This window comes from Nansenia antarctica (assembly GCF_963989245.1).
Source record: "Nansenia antarctica genome assembly, chromosome: 1".
Classification (NCBI taxonomy): Eukaryota; Metazoa; Chordata; class Actinopteri; order Argentiniformes; family Microstomatidae; genus Nansenia; species Nansenia antarctica.
In genome coordinates, this window is record NC_137674.1 from 35357300 (window position 1) to 35377688 (window position 20389).

At 43.3% G+C, this 20389-nt stretch overlaps 2 protein-coding genes across 2 annotated transcripts; both read left to right on the top strand.

The window, feature by feature from the left end:
• The first annotated feature begins 4661 nt into the window (after positions 1-4661).
• chmp3 (charged multivesicular body protein 3) lies at positions 4662-8900 on the top strand. The gene is made up of 6 exons (XM_080543780.1): positions 4662-4791; positions 5430-5490; positions 5618-5797; positions 6605-6726; positions 7572-7686; positions 7942-8900. The coding sequence occupies exons 1-6, from the start codon at positions 4747-4749 to the stop codon at positions 8079-8081; spliced, it is 663 nt and encodes a 220-aa protein (XP_080399906.1). The 5' UTR covers positions 4662-4746; the 3' UTR covers positions 8082-8900.
• Positions 8901-10041: 1141 nt separating this feature from the next.
• Positions 10042-19597, top strand: reep1 (receptor accessory protein 1; the record flags this gene model as incomplete). The annotated part of the gene is made up of 8 exons (XM_080550667.1): positions 10042-10073; positions 11751-11823; positions 12163-12239; positions 12712-12832; positions 14026-14139; positions 15752-15929; positions 18075-18373; positions 19535-19597. The coding sequence occupies 8 exons, from the start codon at positions 10042-10044 to the stop codon at positions 19595-19597; spliced, it is 957 nt and encodes a 318-aa protein (XP_080406793.1).
• Between the last annotated feature and the right edge of the window lie 792 nt (positions 19598-20389).

A 20389-nucleotide genomic window follows, 5' to 3' on the forward strand; every position in this document is an offset into this window, starting at 1 on the left:
GTGATCCTCTCCACGCACTCCCTGGCTCTCTGAAACCTTACAGGCTTGTAGAATTTAGCTCAGGGCAGCTGAAATGGAGAAACCGGCCTCCCAGATGACCTAAACCTTTACCACTCTCTCCTCTCCAACTACGCCTCCTCTGCATCAGCTGCTAAAGCATCCTACTATCATTCCAAAATACATTCTTCTGCCTCTAATCCTAGGAAACGGTTCTCCACATTCTCCACACTCCTCAACCCACCTCCTCCCCTTCCTCCTTCCTCCCTGTCTGCCGATGACTTTGTCACCTACTTAAAAAAAAAAGTTGATGACATCAGAACTGAGTCACTCACAATCTTCTGTTGGAGACTGAAGACCCATCTCTTCAGGTTACATCTTAACTGCTCCCCTTGAGACATCTATTACCCCCCAGCACTGTGTCTCCTGAGACACCTGCTTCCCCCTATACTGTGGGTAGACTGTCATCCAAAATGTCTACTTCTAATTCCTACTGTTTTTCCAGTGTATTTTCTCTTTCTTTCTTCTTCTATCACGACAACTGCCAATGGCCCCTGGCCTGAGCTAGATTACTCTTCCTGCTACAACTGGTGAATTGATGATTTACTCGCTTAGTCTAATGCAGGGGTGCCCAATGCTGATCGATCGCAAAGGTAGCGTGGGTAGATCGCATGGCATTGAACAAAACCCAAAAGGAGAGAAAAAAATAAATTAAAAAATCGCCTATCATCCATCCTCACTATGGCTTTTGCCAGTGGTTGATGACCACCTTGCAGCCTGCCTACAGCTCCCTGACTACGAGAAACTAGCTGCCTCCTCCCAGTGCCAGGTCTCCCACTAAGGTAGAGAAATGCATATATTTCCTCCTTTCAAACTTAGGGAACTACCTGTTTTGTATCTGGTTTACTTTTCTGTTTGTTGGATCAGTAGTTGGCTATGGCACAGCAGACTGGCTGTCTGTGTTTGAGTGAGAGAAAGTGAGTGTGTGTGAGAGGGAGAGAGAGGGGGAGAGAGAGGGAGGGTTTGTGCTATGGCTCCCTATGCAGACTGGCAACTGTGTGTGTGTGTGTGTGTGTGTGTGTGTGTGTGTGTGTGTGTGTGTGTGTGTGTGTGTGTGTGTGTGTGTAGTACGTGCGTGTACGTTTGCGATGTTTAAACTAGACTGGTAGATCTTGGCAGACTGGCTACTTGAAAAGTAGATCTTGGTTCAAAAAAGTGTGGGCACCCCTGGTCTAATGTATCGATTGTAAGTCGCTTTGGAATAAGGCGTCTGCTAAATGCCAAAAATGTAAATGTATATGCCTCCCATCCTCTCTGTAGTGATGTCTGTGTGAGTGTGAGTGTGTGTCAGTGAGAGTGTGTGTGTATGTACCGTAAGTGCAGGTATTACCTGTGCTGTAAGCAGTACTGCCAGAGCCATCTCTGTCCTCTCAGGGGTGATGTGCGTCCTCTCGTGTCCCTGGTTGACGACTCCCTCCTCCTCCATCTCCATCAGCCGGAGCTGGGACTTGGAGAGGCGTGGGAGTCGGTGGGCGTGGGAGTCGCCCTGCCCCTGGCTGCTCACCGACTGTGCTGGGGGGTAATAGATGTCTCAAGGGGAGCAGTTAAGATGTAACCTGAAGAGATGGGTCTTCAGTCTCCAACAGAAGATTGTGAGTGACTCAGTTCTGATGTCATCAACCTTGATGTCATCAACTTTTTTTTTTAAGTAGCAGCCTGCCCCTGGCTGCTCACCGCCACATTCATGCCATCACATATTTCTGTAGCTGTTGCTTGAGCTGCTGCGAAACCTGTGACTCTGTAGTCAGCAAGGAATCTGTGTCTTCCTGAGTAGATCAACAGCTACATCTAACTGCATTTCAGATGACTGCATAAGTTTGCTGACATGCTGGATCTTTGCTAGTATGTCATACCACACAACCAAGCAAACAGAGAAACGGTATGAGCCCACCTCCTCTGCCAAAGACTGGGCTTCAATCCGGATGTTTCCATCAGTGGCCTTATCCCTCACCTCCAAGAGGGCCTCCCGTACCCCTGCAGCCTGATAGCGTAGAGCCTCTACACTTTTGATTCTGCTCTCCCACCTAGTTTCTGCCCAGGACTTCACACTGATCGGAACATGTTCTTGATCATGAATGATGCTTGATAAGTGAATGCTATTTCAATTATGTTGAGTCCACCAGCGAGCTGTCTGTAAGATAAACAGCGCCAAGCGTAGCCTACTAACGTGAGCTGTCTGTAGTCTAGCCAGCAATGCTAGCTAGCCAATCAACTAGCTCTGTGAGCAGCTGTAGCTTGGCGTAACGTTAGGTTAGATAGCTAGTTAAGCCGGATTTATGCTTCTGCGTCGCCATTTACGCGCAGCGAAAAGCCACACGACTAATCGGAAAAATAATCGACAGATTAGTCGACTACCAAAATAATCGTTAGTTGCAGCCCTAGGTGGCTTACATCTGGGGTGCAATCTAATATGATTGAAAAGTATTTGGCTGCTTTGATTTCGGTCACAATTTCTTCCATTACTCTGCCACTCATTGCTGCAATTAGTTCATTCTGAACAGTTTTCCCCAAGTAGTGTGGATGATATCCAACTGCCCTTTGCACCCTTGCAATGTGTTGCTGCATTACAGGATCAAACTTAGCAAGAAGTTACCATTGTCTGGCTGATACAATGTGTCACTTGATCCTCTTAAAGCAATGGGGGCCCACTCAAGAATTTCAACAAAGCTCCTACAAGAATACAGCCAAAGCATAACATTAATTAACTTAATCAAATAAGTGTAACGTTACATGATGTAGACTTTATTGACAAAATTTCAGAGGGATTTATTCTATTCTGAAACTAAAAAATATTATATGTTGAATCGGTGGCGATGCTGCAATTTAAGCAAGCTAGTTCATAGTTACCAATACCATATTGACCCGAATATGTAAAGGAAAACACAATATTCAGGCACCAGATGACCATTCAAAATATAATGTAATATAATGCAATATAAGGCTCTCAGGCTGGCATTCTGTACTTTCAAATATGTATTCTCCTTGAATCAACTATCGGCTATTTCTCTAGCAAAAACGAAAGCTAACTTATTTGCGAAACAGCGCCCCCGCCACCACGTCGGCTCAATGCCGCAATTGCAGTTGGAAATGACCGAGTGCAACGCTTGTAGAAAATACGACCGTCAGAGTTTTGTCGAGAATTGGAGGCGGCTAGACGGCCGCCTCATAACTCTCTATGCAGGAAAAACCCTGGCATACATTCGTTACGTTTTTCAGTCACGTATTCACACACCCTCCTGTCAATCTCCTGGAAGCGATCTTTTTGGGCCCTGTCCTACGGCCACTTCTAACATTACACTATGTAATATCATATTTCTTGGCTGCTCGACAGTTGTTTGATGCCTCTGCTTCATTGATCACCATGGTCTTAAAAATTGGCATCGTAACTTGACTAACTTTAGAGCCACTTTGTCCGAGCTGGTCCTAGTGTGTCTCCATCAACTGGCTAAGCAGCAACATTAGCTAGCTAGCTAGTTAGTCAGCGAGAGTTAGCTACCATCCTCCTCCATGCAGCACACATACATATTAAATAATGAAATTCAAGGACAGGACATACATACAGTACATACCTCTACTTTTGCCTTGTTTTTCTTCATTTTCTCGTTTTCTTTTTTGGGCGCCAGACTCAAGAGTGATGCTGTTTACCCGACATACTTCCACAGACAGTGCTCTTGAATGACGGAGATGACCGTTGCCCACTCAGCCCCGCCCACTCACACCCAGGTGATCATTCAAAATACAAATAATAATAGTAGGGTCCAAAACCAAAATTCCGTGACCACTCTCTGGCTAACATGTTTTGATGATTTATTTGACTTCTAGGGACCTTTTATGAAAAATGTAGCCTCCAGGTCCCTCCCAAAAATCCAGTTTTTTTTTGCCAGAGGGCCAAATCCAAAATACCTGTAACCTTTAAGGCAGGTGAATAGGGTAAAAAAATTAACTAATAGCTATCACTATGAAATTTCCCCCAGTTAATCACTTACATTAAGACAATTATTTTTTGTATTACAAGTTTTCTGAAATTGTATGTTTAAATATGCAAATGAGGCGTTACCTAATTAAATATGCGGTAATTTGCATAACATTCAAGAACTTAAATCTGAACATTGGATAAAGCCAGGTTAAAAATTCTTGTTTCATCTTGTTTTCATGCGCGTGCACGCGCTTTTGTGCTCTCATGTAGGCCTACTTCGTATTATATTATAGCTGATGATCTTTGTGTGTGTGTATGTGACTGTCAGTCACAAGTTTATATTCTGTATATTTTTTTTTTTTTTTTTTGCCATCCTCCCTCTAGTTTTGGTTGCAATTAGTTCGTTGTTTTGAGCGCGCGTGCACGCGAGAAAAAAAAACTGGCATTTAGCAGACGCCTTTATATAAAGACACTTACAACAAGTACATTTGTTTAAAGTAAGTGACATTTGCAGTCACAATGCTCGAGAAAGGAAGGATTATTATTAACTGGGCCTGTCCGTCAGTAGCGTGGAGGGGGCGTGGCTCCGGATGGAACTGGGCCTGTCCGTCAGAGTGGAGGGGCGTGGCTCCGGATGGAACTGGGTCTGTCCGTCAGAGTGGAGGGGCGTGGCTCCGGATGGAATCCAGGAAGTGACTGCTAGTGAGAGCTAAGCTAAGCTAAAGCACTTCTCAGCCTCAGGTTAGCCAACGTTAACGTGATAGCTCGTCAAAATGGGATTGTTCGGGAGAACACACGAAAAACCACCCAAAGACCTGGTAGGTAAAGGCTTCTTATGAGGGCTGATGTCGCTGCGAGCTTCAAAGCCACGGAAGAACTATACAACAATAGTAGTTAGCTGGTTACCCAACTGTTGCCTAGCTGGCTAGCTACCTAACTCGATGGTAGTTGATATCAGCTCGATTGTAAATATTCATTGTGCCTTGTCCCTGCGCTAGTATTGACAGTGTCTGCACATAGCTGGCTTACGTTAAGGGTTTCAGCAGCATTTAGTTAGTTAGTTAGCTAGATAACAAGTTAACCTAGCCACATTGGCTTTAGCCTGAATGTAAACAAACCAGCTGTCAGAAGATGAACCGTAGCTAATCCAAAACAGCCACGTGAAATATGGAATTGACAGTATCATTGATTCAGATTCAGTTTAATTGTCATTGGCATAGTACAAGTACAGTGACAACGAAATACATTTGGCATCCAGCCAGATAGTGCTTAGTGCAGCCATAGGTATGTACAGATATATGTACAGGCAGGGATGAGGTAAGTACAGTAAGATATACAGAATAATTGATGGATGTTTCAACATAATATGTTGCTTATTGTTTAGGTGGTGGTCTAATTGTGGATGATGTGCAGAGCTAATATGATGCTGATTTTCATTCATGTGTTTCATTCACAGGTAAACGAATGGTCTCAGAAGATCAGGAAGGAGATGAGAGTGATTGACAGACAAATACGAGGTGACAAGAAAATTAAGAGCATTTAGAATATACACACGTCTACAACATTCTCTAAAATGTCTGTCATTATGTGTGTTTTATGAGTAAATCCTTATTAGCATTCAAAGTGTTCCTGTCTTTGTCTCAGACATTCAGAGGGAGGAGGACAAGGTGAAGAGATCCATCAAAGATGCTGCTAAGAAGGGACACAAGGACGTGTGTGTGATTCTGGCGAAGGAGATGATCCAGTCGAAGCGCGCCGTCAACAAACTTTATGCCTCCAAAGCCCAAATGAACTCTGTACTTCTCAGCATGAAGAACCAGCTCTGTGAGTACAACCACACATGGAATTGGGTCAAACGCACCAGTGACACTGTACTGAAAGGGCAATTGACCTATCACTAAGCCACGCCCCAAAATAGAAATTGTCCAAATATCACAGCAAAAGTCACTAATATCTGATGGTGAAAAGCTTCTAGATGAAATATTCTTGTAATCTTTAAAAAACATGTCTGTTACTTGCTGTGGTAAATCAGAAATCACAAATTTGCCAACTCCCGCCATTGTAAGTCATTGAATGTCATTCAGTCACTGTCAGTGAAGCGTTGTTTGTTTGTCCGAGTTTTCAAAGGGGGTGTGGCTTAGCGATAAGTCGTCTTTGTTTTAACGCCTAGACCTTTTTGAGTTGCGTGTATGGTAGTGATCATTTCACTGGATAACTCTTATAACGCTGTTATGTGCAGTATTATAGGCATTTGGGTTCGAAGCTGCATAAGGAAAGGTTATGTTGTTGACAGATTGAAAATGCTTTTCTTTCTTTCTTTTTTTTAAGTGTATTTATTGTTTTTCAAAGGGTTATACATGAACAGGAGCAAGAGAACAGTATACACCCTCTTTTTAAACAAACCCCCCACCCTCTCCACACATACACACAGACAAATAACAAAAACAAGAAAATATATAACAAAAACAACAAATAAATGAAAATAGATGACAGAGACAGAAGGTTCAGACAGGTAAGTATGACATGGCAGGCGTAGGGATGGGATAATGGCATAACAGACACGATAACCTACATAGAAATGTACTTGGAGCTTTGTAATGAACATACGTCTGACTGCTGCTCTGCCTCCAGCTGTCCTGCGCGTAGCTGGGGCCCTGCAGAAGAGCACGGAGGTGATGAAGGCCATGCAGAGCCTCGTCAAGATCCCAGAGATCAACGCTACCATGAGGGAGCTGTCCAAGGAGATGATGAAGGTCAGTAGTGTAGCATCTACCACTAGCATAACATCTACCATTAGCATAGCATCTATCACTAGCATAGCATCTACCACTAGCATAGCATCTACCACTAGCATAACATCTACCATTAGCATAGCATCTACCACTAGCATAGCATCTATCACTAGCATAGCATCTATCACTAGCATAGCATCTACCACTAGCATAACATCTACCACTAGCATAGCATCTACCACTAGCATAACATCTACCACTAGCATAGCAACTACCACTAGCATAACATCTATCATAGCATCTATCACTAGCATAGCAATTACCACTAGCATAACATCTACCAGACTACCACTAGCATAGCATCTATCACTAGCATAGCATCTACCACTAGCATAAGATTTATCACTGATTCAGATTCAGATTGAATTTAATTGTCATTGACAGAGTAGTGCAAAGACAATGAGATGCCGTTTGGCATCTGACCAGATGCAATTGCGCAAAAGTCATAAAAGTATGAACAGATATATGTACAGTGTGATATACACAGACAAGGGTGAAGATATGTACTGTTAATGATATGTGCATATCATAATATGTACAGAACAAGGGCAATGGATATCAATAAAAAATTATTATTATTATTATATTTATTTTTTTAAATATGTCTTTAGTGCATTTCTGCTTTCTTAGGATAGAGACAGTAAAAGGACAGGTGAGAGAGAGGAGGGATGACATGCAGGATATGTCAATGGCCGGAATCGAACCAGGAACCTAGCGATTATGCGTTATGCGCATTAGTGTGCTACACCACTAAGCACCCCCCTTATAATACTTTACGTTTGTTGTTTTGTTTCTGCGGTCCCCAGGCTGGCATCATAGAGGAGATGCTGGAGGACACCTTCGAAGGCATGGAGGATGAGGATGAGATGGAGGAGGCAGCAGAGGCAGAGGTCGACAAGATCCTCTTTGAGATCACAGCAGGTAAAGAGAGCCTCTCTGTTTATGAACACTAACAGGTCGTGCTGACTGAAGATGAATGCTTATTAAAAAAGAAGGAGAACATGTGATATGATGTTTGTGTTCTGCGGTTTTAAATCGTATTTTAAATAATTGTAATTAATCAATCATACGATTGCTATTTATATTAGCACGTTGTCTATTTTATTTACATTTAGCATAAAAAAATAAAAAACGTTGTGCACACTGACCCCCGGTGGTGTGTTTGTGTATCAACAGGTGCCCTCGGCAAGGCGCCCAGCAAAGTGACAGATGCCCTGCCTGAAATGGAGGATGCCGGGGCGACCGCAGCCCTGGATGATGAGTCAGAGGAGGACATTGAGGAGATGCAGTCCAGACTGGAAGCCTTGAGGAGCTAAACCCCCCCCCCTCCCCCTCGTTCTGTCCCCTGAAAGCCTGGTCGCTCTCCCAAGGATGTACAAAGACAATTTTTGGTGTAGGGTTTGCCTAGAAATGTCTCTCTTAACCAACATGATTATTTTGGACTAGATTTCGGGCTAAGGCGTTGTTTTTAGCTTACGGCAGAATCTTATTTCCAATCTATCTCTTGTCAGCTGTAACAAGGGTCTATCCTGACCATACATGGGAAGCCGGGCTGTTATCCAAAGCATGGTGTGGTGTGTGTGTGTATACACTCCTTACAAAGATGTGTGAATCTTAAGAAAGACAGCTGTTGGTTAGTTCATATCCAGAAGGGAAGACAAGTCAATCTGTATCTGCAGTGTTTTAGTTTGTTTGACTTATCACATTACGTTAAGAGTTCTTGAAACTGTAATATATCACTACTCTTAACTAGTTCCTCAATTTATTCTATATCACAATTAAACAGATGTGAAAATATTTCATTAATTCTCTGTATTTTTAACACTAGAACTGAAAGGCAGAGTTTGCTCTCTCCCCTGGTAGTTTGCCTTTGTACAGTGCATAATAAATGTATTATCAATATTATATGTCGTCTCATATGAAAAGTATGGTGGTCAAAGTAATGCTCGCATTATTGATATAACAGATTTTATACCATTGAGATCCTGCCTCTTAAACTGTTTATCGTTAGACTAAAAGTCTGAATAATTGGTTGTTTTGAAGGTGGGTGGGATGTATAATGATTGGGTAACTCTCAAATGCAGACCCTGTGTGTTGTGAGATAGTTTTTTCCTGTGTATACTTTGTTTTTTTTATGTGGGTGGGGGCGAATTATCTAAATAAACGGATGGTTGTAGCCTGACCTGTGTCATTGTCTCATGTCCCTGGTAAATGAGGATATCACTGTGCAGAAGCCATTATCGACTGGCACCAGGGGACAGAGACAGAGCATCTTTTCTCTGGGGTGTCTTTCCCTCGGCTTTGCAGACCTGGACAGACGGATTATCTTTCCACCAGCCACCACCCTCCACTCACAGGCACCACCCTCCCCTCCCAGCCACCACCATCCCCTCCCTCGACAGCCACCACCACCCTCCCCTCCTCTCCAAACCACCACTCTCCCCTCCCTCAGCAGCAACCACCACCCTCTCTCAGCCAGCCACCACCCTCCCCTCCCCTCCTTCAGCCAGCCACCAATCTCCCCTCCCCTCCCTTGGCAGCCTTTGTGAAATGTAACTAAAACCAGCTTCTGTCCTCCGACAGTGGATATGTAGGTTAGCAGTACTGTAGGCCAATCACAAAAAGAACTGCTGCTCCTATGTCGTTCCCACGACTACAAGCCTCGCTCCTGGAATTAGTGAATTATATTGAAAGCGGATAATAATAATAATAACAGGTGTTTTCACGATTACAGCATTACTGCCTGCTCGCTTGTTTTTCAGTTCCTGACGGTCTACTTCTCAGAAAATAATAGCTGTATCATTACAACATCACTGCACCTACTATAAGTACTTCATTCTTACCACCTAGAAATGTAAATCTAGTACAACGACTGCCAATCGCCCCAGGCCTGAGCATTCATTACTTTTTCCTGCTATGATGACTGGCGGATAGATGATTCACTTACTCAAATGTTTTTGTTGTGTAGGCCTAAGTCGCTTTGGATAAAGGCGTCTGCTAAATGTCAAAAACTAACCCTAAATGTAACAATGATTTAAGTGGTACCTTTTCGCGCATGATAACCATAGTGGACTAATAACATGATTACTAATAGACGAGACTCTCTGTTTATTCTGTGTCACCTTCCTGCGTGCGGTGCGTGCGGTGCGGTGCGTGCGGTGCGGTACGGCGTTTGACGCGTTGTTGGCGCTCGCAGACGCGCCTGTCAAATGGCAACTGCCGCCGCTCGAGACGGAAACTCCGCCCTGCTGCACGTTCGACCACCTTCTCAGCGCAATGGTCTCGTGGATAATCTCTAGACTTGTGGTGTAAGTTATTATTATTTCTTTATCACATTGTTTATTGTTTTTACATATCAAAACGCACCTAGAGATCATGCAGTTTGCGGTAGTCTAAATGTGCGCTTTTCCGTGGCATAAGGTGCCTGTCAGTGGTGGTCGGTCACTCCACAGCCTATTTAGGCTGCCTCTTATTTCTAAGCAGAACCAGGCGCCGTGACTAGGGGTTTTGAGACTAGACAGAATAGTCCGCTCTTTTATTACTGAAAGGCGATTTGTACCGAGTGAACGAACGGGTGTTTGTATCCATTTAAATCTGAATTAGTTCATTACATTGTCTGATCACAATCGACAGCTCGCGTTGAATAATGTCTATTATGGTTTCCATGTGTTTTCTTTTCATGCAGACAAAGACATGATATGACGCGATTGGCCAAATGAAATATATAGCCTATCGGTTTATGCATATGTCTGCTCATCCAGATGAATTTGGTAAATGATAAGACATTTTTAAATGTGACATTAACTGCGAATTTCCTGAAATATGTAGGCTACCCTTGCTTAATCTAATGTTGTGATTAAGCACAGTCAGATGGGGGACGTGCGGAGCTATGTTGTGTTACTTGATGTTCTTTATTTGGACAACCAAGGGATGGGTCCTGGTCAGGTTACAATACAAGTGCTGCACACCACTCCAAAGATGTAATTGCCACACATGCGATCATCCGAATAATTTCACATCATCAAATCACCTTCACCTTTGAAACAAAAGGCTCCACTTACTGGACATTGATATTGAATTAATGTATATAAACTATCAAACAACGTTAGCCTACGTTGTGAAGCGTTGAGCTATAGCCAAATCTGAAAATAGCGAGCCAATTAAATTTAGATATCGTATTACATAACCCTGTTTGAGTAAGTGAGTCTTCAAGCCTGTCTTGGTGTTCGTTTGCTATGGCCTGGCCTATATTCAACAACATGACATATGTTGGTGTGTTATAGCCTTGCCTTGATGTCCTGATGTCTTGTGAAGATTGAAGAAACTCTGAATATGCTCTATCTTATGTATGTGTGACCTTGCATATGTAGATAACATGATGACATCGTTATATACAAGACCCCACGGCGAGGCGTTATGTAGGTCAGTAATCTGATCAGGTCAAACTCACAGCTGTTGCCTGCCTGGGTCACTTTAAGGGGGGGGGGGGGGGGGTCCTGTCCTGTCCCAGAGTTACTCAGTCGCACAGGTGGATTGTCCTGGACGTGTTCAATCAATCAGGTTGTCAGATACGACACATGTACGGCTCACTTGTTGAAATATAGGCCATGTCATAGTTTAGCTTACTAGGACAATAATAAACTTGAACTACGTGCGCGTAAAGCTTGGCCTTTTACGCATTTGCAAGAACATGGAAGTGTACGGGGTGTTGTTGGTGGTGGTGGGGTTGATGAATTATAAATGATGTGGGTTCAAGAGAGGACAGTATGCTAGGCTGTAAAAGTTATATTTATAGTTACACCAACAGGGGGTTTGTCTTCATAATGCACCAGTTGTTTCAACCTCTATCAGTGCTGTTTTGTGAGTTTCAAACGACCGATTACCGATAAATCTACCGACGCTATTACCGATAAATCTGTAAGCACACCAGACAAGCATTTCCGAGATTGAATAGGCCTTTTGTGCCAATGTTGTTGTGTTTCCAGGCTTGTATTTGGCACTTTATACCCTGCATACTCCTCCTACAAAGCTGTCAAGTCGAAGGACGTGAAGGAATATGTGAGTATAAGCAGCATTGAAAAGAAGTCACTAGCAGCATCATATTCAATATGCAGGACTAACAATGAGCTGATCACAGGGCTGATCAGGGACTGCATTGTACTGCACCACAGAATAACCATCTCTGGCTTACTGATGTTCCTGAATATTCCACAACTATGGCTAATAATGTTTTTTGTAATCGATTGTTTCTGCATTTTTAATTGGCTGATCGTTATTGTTAATGTTCCTGCCAGAGACTCTCTAGTCCAGACATATCCAAAGGTTATTAACTGATTGCCCAAAAGCAGAACTCAAAATATTATTAGTGTAAGTAATATGTTTATTCTGTTTTTAAAGGTGAAATGGATGATGTACTGGATAATATTCGCATTATTCACCACGGTGGAGGTGGTCACAGATATCTTTATTTGTTGGTAAGTAAATACTGTATCACACAGCACCTGCCTACAAGACATCGTATAAAATGCTTAACTCAAAACGTTGTCCTAAGGGACGAGCCAAGGAAACCTTTTGTTTGTGTCTCACTTGTTTTCTCGTTATGAATAGTAAGGTAATAGTAATAGGGGGTAGTTGTGGCCTAGTGAATAGCCTAGTGGAAGTAGGTCATGAGTTCAAATCCCACCTGGGAACACCACACCACACTAGTGTGTCCTTGAGTAAGGCACTTAGCCCTAAGCTACCCCAGGGAGACTGTCCCCTGTCATCTCCAATTGTAAGTCCCTTTGGAAAGTGTTGAATAGTGTCATTTCTGAAATGTTGTTGTCTTTGACATTAATCAATCACATGATGTCCTGTACAGTTGGATGGTTGTTATGGTAACGTGTTGTTATGGGGACTCTCTGTCTCTAGAATTAATGGTTATTGTTGTTGTCCCCTTCCCTCTAGGATTCCGTTCTACTATGAGCTGAAGATTGCCTTTGTGGTGTGGCTACTCTCTCCCTACACAAAGGGCTCCAGCGTATTATACAGGAAGTTTGTTCATCCCACACTATCCTCAAAGGAGAAGGTGAGATCAGCAGTGCATTTGGCCTGTTTTCATTGTCCTCTAATTTTACGGCGAAAGAAGAAAAAAAAACTAAACACATTAACACAGTTTGAGTGAAAGTAACTAATAAAATCATGTGCCCAGCTAAACATTTTGACAGCACTATCGAACCATTTGTTAGGATATTATTACCCCAGTAGGACATGTTGTTTGATGGATGGGCTTAAGGAAACACACTGCACGGTTTTTCCTTTTTCCTCTTTCCTTTCCTTTCCTTTTCACTTTATTTTGGGGTCAGGAAGCACGTCAGTGTAGAGAGAGGGGATCCACAGAGAGACTGTGTCAGAGGAGCAGTAAAACAACAACACTGGTTCTGTAGGGGAGTTGGCATGGCCACTCTCTGAATACTATTTGTGACAGTCTGGTGAAAAGGGCTCCATAGATTCCATGTCGGTAATCCTCAAGTTGCACAAATAAGTAAAAACCTTCCGTTTTCAGTTTTTCTGCATATTACGAAAGTTGAAGTGTTGAAGAGGTCACTCGATATAAACAAACAACAGTTTTAGGATCACTATATACTTTTGTGAATTGGATTCACTCTCGTCTGCCCTAGGCTACCTAGTTTCAGGACGTGTGCAAAAGCAAGGAATGTGTGGAGGAATATCTAATTATGTGTAGTTATGTATTTGTAGCATGTTGATGTTCTATCAGCATGTTGTGATCTGCTAAACATTCAGTTAGATGTTCGTAGCGATGTTCCTTTTTATCACTGGCTATTAGCAGCTGTTTTGCCTGTATTTTGATTCAGAGTGTGTTTCTCCACTATGTGGTTTGAGGTGTACCAACATTCAAATAAGCATATCTTCTTAAACTATTTTCAACAGATTTCAATGTATGACACATCATTTGAAAGGGTTAGGGTTAGGGTTAGGGTTACAATCTGCACTTTCATAATCTGGAAACAACAGAAAAATGACCATGAGGACTTTTTAACCAGACCCTGTCACATTTGTGAAGAACCATGGGCTCTCTTACAGAAATGGCAATTACACAAAATGTATCACATCATGTAATGTTCAATCCCCATAGTCCCAAACTGTGTTGTATACATACAGCTACAGTCCACTACGACACCAGACCACAGCAGTAAGTGTACTTGCCAAGAAAAAGCAAGAGAAAGAGAATTTGTCTATCCTATGTTTCTCTCCGTCCAGGACATTGATGAGTATCTGTGCCAAGCGAAGGACAAGAGCTACGACACCCTCGTGACTTTTGGGAGGAAAGGGCTGAACGTGGCGGCCACAGCTGCAGTCATGGCTGCGGCAAAGGTAATAACGCTGACTGCACGGACAGCAGATTGTCCCTGAGGGACTGTTAGCGTGCAGTCATGTTTTCCTATGATTGCCCTGTGGTAAAGTAGTGCATGTTGCTGTCAATGTGGAGTATCGCAATATAGTACATAATGCTGATGGTATTGTATGTATAGTGGGGGTTTCGACGACCGCAGTTACTCTAAGAATGTTAAGACACATACTTCTGCCAAACCCTATGAGACATTTTAGATACAGTAGATAGATTCAACTTTTTTGTCACTGCAGAGTACAAAGTACCAGACAACGAAATGCAGTGATAAAAAAAACATGACAGTGATAGTGATAGGTACAGGATGGCAAGTACGGTAGTTAGAGGTATATACAGTTACGGTAGCTATATACAGTTAAGGTATCTATGTACAGTTAAGGTAGCTATGTACAGTTAAGGTATCTATGTACAGTTAAGGTATCTATGTACAGTTAAGGTAGCTATGTACAGTTAAGCTATCTATGTACAGTTAAGGTATCTATGTACAGTTAAGGTATCTATGTACAGTTACAGTAGCTATGTACAGTTAAGGTATCTATGTACAGTTAAGGTAGCTATGTACAGTTACGGTATCTATGTACAGTTAAGGTATCTATGTACAGTTAAGGTATCTATGTACAGTTACAGTAGCTATGTACAGTTAAGGTATCTATGTACAGTTAAGGTATCTATGTGAATGAATGAATGAATGGTCTTTATTGTCATTAATACAGTACAGGTACCATACAATGAAATTTAGGAGGGGGGGCTCCCCTGGAGCTTGGAAAAAAGACTAAAAACAAGAGGGCCAAGGGTAAAATAAAAAAGGGAAAAGAGCTGGTTTACATAAATAAAGGCTATGTACACTATCTACTATACTATATATATATAAATAATGCATGTAAAGCACTTTGAATTGCCCCTGTTGTATGAAATGTGCTATACAAATAAACTTGCCTTGCCTTGCCTTGCCTACTATACTACTATACTATACAATAAAACACTGTGCTGTACTCTATGCTATGCTATAAATATCCTAACTTGTTCCTATATCTGAACCTTGTGTACAGTTAAGGTAGCTATGTACAGTTAAGGTATCTATGTACAGTTACAGTAGCTATGTACAGTTATGGTAGCTATGTACAGTATGGTATGTACAGATGTATAACTAGAGGCTAAATGAGGCAAAGTGAGGAAAATAACCACAAAATCGCATAATCTGGTGAGACTCTAGGCTGTCTTTTTTGTTTTCAAAAGGTTATACATTTAAGAACAGGAGCAAGAGAACAATATACACCCTCTTTTTAAACAAACCCCCCACCCTCTCCACATACACACACCACACCCCCTAACACACAGACAAATAACTGAACATAAGCGACAGAGACAGACGGTTCAGACAGGTCAGTAGGACATGGGTGATCAGGCCTAGGGATGGGATAATGGCATAACATACACAACAACCTACATGGAAATGTACTTGGAGATTTCAGTCCATTCAAGACCATAGGTTTGTCCTTAAGTCTGGGCCGTCTTGCTCACTTAATTCCTCCTCCAACATGTCTGCCCAATGCTAATGTCTTGTGTCTCACATACTAGGGTCAAGGCGTGCTGTCAGACAGGCTGCGAAGCTTCAGCATGCAGGACCTGTCAGCCTACCAGTCTGACCCCACGACCCCCGAGTCCTCCTCCTCCGTCACTACCCAGCCTGCACCGGGACCACACAGGGCCAGGGGGGCCATGATGCGCAGCAAGTCAGAGACCGGCTACCCCAAGGGTGAGACCCCGCCCCCTCTTCACAGGTCACACCTCCTCATTACTGGTCAGGAAACATCGGGGTCAGGCTGGAGTGTCGTATTGTCGCAATGTTTTCATTAGACACTTGTGGTGGTGACCTCTTAGATGATATCTGACTATGGTAACACTGAGGGGAAAAAAGTAGGGAAGGATTTGTATTGTTGTTGAGCGAACAAGGTGAACCTGGTGGAGTGTTCGATTCACTGCAGTTTTACCTCAGTGCGTTGGTACTATAGAGTTTGACCTCAGTACATTGGTACTATAGAGTTTGACCTCAGTACATTGGTACTATAGAGTTTGACCTCAGTACATTGGTACTATAGAGTTTGACCTCAGTACATTGGTAATATAGGCTGCTGTGGCACACAGGGAGCCGGCGTCTAATGATCGCAAGGTCGGCAGATCAGTGGTTCGAGCCCTCGGTGGCCACATGTCGAGGTGTCCTTGAGCAAGACACTGAACCCCATTGCTCCCAATGAGCGGACCGACGCCTCGCATGGTAGCTTGCCGCCATTGGTGTGTGAATGGGTGAATGAGAGGCCATTGTAAATCGCTTTGGAATAAGGCGCTATGTAAGTCAGTACTATAGAGCACAATGGGGACAGTTCTACTTACAGTGCTAGCTTGTTGTTACCTCACGACTTAGTGTTGCTGGTGTTGAATGGGCGTTGAAATGGTGACACTGCGGAACATATGGCTGTTTCCCCTGAGTAGAAACATTATCATATGTCTGCCTTCCTGTTTAAACCTGTAGATATTGTTCTGTACCCTCACAGTCCGTCTAACCCAAAATCTCCCTTCCTGTTTGTGCAGTGTCTGACTGCAGGTCAGTCTCCACTGGGCTGCCAGGCAGCTTGTGTTAGACCCTATGACCCTATATCACTGAGCTGCAATGAGCTTTTATCATTGACCAGAGTCTGCTCTCCTGTGGCCGTATTCACTGTTTCATGTCTCAGATATTTGTGTTTGTTGCACAGAGCGAAGTTCCTAATATAATATAATAATAATAGTTTTATTGCCATTGCAATCGACTGGTCAGTCAATTGTTGGAGTTTGGTATTTTTTTCTCTAGGCACAGGGTCAGCCATAGGCGTGTTGAGACGCCCCTGGAGCAATTAGGGGTTAAGTGCCTTGCTCTAGGGTACATGCAGCTCCCTCCTGAGGCGGCGATCAAACCAGCGACCTTCCGATTGCTAGCCGCCACCACCGCTTCCTGCTGCTGTCCTTTGAGATGTACTTTGTGTTGCTGGTCTCTTGTTCTTTTGTTTTGTTACTATTCTATTCCCTAGTAGTCTAATTCCAATATGGTCTTTAAAGATTATTGAGAGTCAGAAAGGGGAACATTAATTGTTTTGCATTTTGGTAACATGAATTACTAAATAAAATGCACTAATATGCTGCAGCTGAAACACATGATATACAAGTGGCTGAATGGGGGTCATTAACACGTTTTTCAAATGAATATATTTACCTCATGAATGTCGTACAATAATTGCTAAATGTGTGTTGTCAGAATAATATAATACCAGGGTTGTGTCCTGGACTGATAAACTAGCTGACAGGGCAACTGGCAGCATCCCTAGGACTACTAAAAGGGTTAGAGTTTGAGGGATAAATTAAGAAAGAAAAAGTTAGAATAATTACTTTCGGTCTCTTGCTTTTTGTTCGGCTTGACATGAATTATGGAGATGATGTGAATCCAGTGGACTGGATGTTATTGTAGGCAGATGAAGGGCAGAGAGGAGAAACCTTAATGGCGCTGTTATGTTGTTATCCTCTATTGTGCTGTCAGAGAGGGGATTTAATATCAGCAGTAGTCTAGTCCTCATATTCCCATTTAGATGGTCTCTGCTCTGAATAGATAACCGCCCTACCGTACCCCACACTACCCTACGATGAACCCAACCCTACTATGAACAGTGTGTGTGTGAGTGTGTGAGTGTGTGTGTGTGTATGTGTGTACGTGTGTGTGTGTGCGTGCGTGTGTGTGTGTGCGTTTGCGTGTGCGTGCATGTGTGTGTGTGTGTGTGTGTGTGTGTGAGTGTGCGTGTGCGTGTGTGCACGTGTGTGTTCACCACACACCACACATCATTTTCACCACCGACCGTCCCTTCTCACGGTGCAGGGCAGTTCTTTGACATGACGAACGCCGATGATGATGACGATGAATACGAGCTGTTAAGCTCGGACCAGTGTGACGCCATGGACACTCCCACGCCCTCTCCCATGCCCTCTCCCACCGAATCCACACCCCCCCCTTCACCCTCTCTGACCCCCCAGCCCTCTCCGCCATCTTCGCCCTCTCCACCACCCTCCTTCTTAGCCCCCACAGCCCCAGCACCACCAGAGCCTGAGGAGGAGATGGGGGGGAGAGGAGGAGGAGGGGGGGACAGGATGAGGCTGATTAAGAGGAAGGCACCTGAGGTACTTCTCCTCCTTCAGCTCGGCCGCGCGCCTGGCTCTCTAACCTAGTCTCTGGAGTGTGGTGTGACTAACACACTGAGTCACTAATTACCCCTAATTAGGCGTCCGTCTAACTCATCCATTATTCTGGAGTGGAGTGGTGTGGAGTGACACTGGATCATTGTGACAGTTTGGGCCGCAGATCATTTTGGGTTTTGGGGGGCTGCAATTAGAAGCAGAGGGTTTGTCTCTGGGTGTGCATTTATTCTTTGCTGGAATTTTGCTGGAATGGCAAATGAAAACATGTTTCATTTTTGGTACCCCCAAGGGAAGGGGTTTGCGTGTGTGTGTGTTTGTGTTTTTGTGTGTGTTTTGGGGGCCAAGTTGTGACAATGGTTCCAGTGTTTCAGCGCTGAGGGGAGAGAGAGGAGAGCTTGGTCCTCCTCACCCACATGGGATATGATGTGGATACATGGGTATGGGGGGTAGTGGTGGTCTAGGGGATAAGGGGGGGTAGTGAGTTGGACTGGTGATCGAAAAGGTCATGAGTTCAAATCCCCACCTGGGAACACCACCACTAGTGTGCCCTTGCGTAAGGCACTTAGCCCTAAATTACTCCAGGGAGACTGTCCCTGTAATCTCTAATAACGTAAGTCACTTTGGATAAAATCGTCTAAAGCTAAATGGTCAAAATGATATGGATGCTGTTTTGCACTTGCTACCGGATTGACCTTAACTGTTGTTTTGGATCCATTGAAAGTAGCAAATATGTTGAATATTTGAATCATAGATATTGATTGATTGATTGATGATCTTTACCATGTATCAGCAAATCATATTCCCATTATTTAACAAGTGTTCATCTTATGTCCCTGTACTGACCATGTATACACAGATACACACAGTGTGACCATGTATACACAGATACACACAGTGTGACCATGTATACACAGATACACACAGTGTGACCATGTATACACAGATACACACAGTGTGACCATGTATACACAGATACACACAGTGTGTACAGCATGTTCCTGTATGCATATTCAACTGGCAGGAGACAAGCATAGCCAGAAACCATAGAAAATGTGAAATGTTCTGCTCTCAGACCAGTGGTGGTTAACCAGAAACGCTTATCACTTTCTTTTTCTCTCTCCTTCTCTCCTTCTCTCCATTCAGCCTCCTCTTAGGCCAGTCACCAGATCCAGGAGTGCCAGGTCCTCAAACCGTGAAGTCATGTGACGCTGTTGGCCAATCGCTTTATCTGCCATAGCTGTGAGGAAAAGAAGATGAAAAAAAAAAACAGGATATTTGGCCAATAGCTAAATGTATAAAGCAGCCTTATTTTAGAATGAGGTTACCAAAGCGACTTGTGACTCTCTCTTTATACGACCGGTGGCACCTGAGGGAGGGAGAGGGGTGGGCGCCACGGAGGTAACACACAAACAGACATTTGAATTTCAGTTGTGGGTCATTGAATAGTTTTTTTTTTATGTGTGTGTCTGTGCGTGTGTGTGTGTGTGTGTGTGTGTGTGTGTGTGTGTGTGTGTGCGTGCGCGCACATGTATGTATGTGTGTGTGATGTTTGACACGTTTGTTTTTGTTTTTTATATCATCTTTAGGGCGACAGATGCATGTATGTTTCTCTAATCTCTTAGTCAGCTGGTGAGTCATTAATAACAGAATGTATCGTCACTAAATCAGTTGTGTGGCTACACGGTCGCTGTTTGACAAGCCGTCAGTATGAAGAGTAGCAGAAAAGAAAAGAAAAAGTGATTCCAGGGTGAGAGACCTAGTAAGGAAGGATGCGGGCGGGTTCTTTGCACTTACTCTCTAGGGTGCGTAGGGAGAGAGCTTTGACCATATAATTACAATCTGCACTGGCAATTTAACTGGATGTGGCATCGACTAACAAGTCAGACAGGTTATTGTGTACCTCCTTAAATGTTACATTTATTTATGGCAGCATAATGGCATAACTTCATTTGAATTCTGATTTATTACAATCATACTTGTACAGACCTGCAAGTTTGG

Excerpts from the sequence above, each read along its gene's own strand:
- chmp3 (XM_080543780.1), top strand. The coding sequence starts at position 4,747 with ATGGGATTGTTCGGGAGAACACACGAAAAACCACCCAAAGACCTG. Across the intron at positions 4,792-5,429 it reads AAAAACCACCCAAAGACCTG|GTAAACGAATGGTCTCAGAA; the intron begins GTAGGTAAAGGC and ends TTTCATTCACAG. Across the intron at positions 5,491-5,617 it reads GATTGACAGACAAATACGAG|ACATTCAGAGGGAGGAGGAC; the intron begins GTGACAAGAAAA and ends TCTTTGTCTCAG.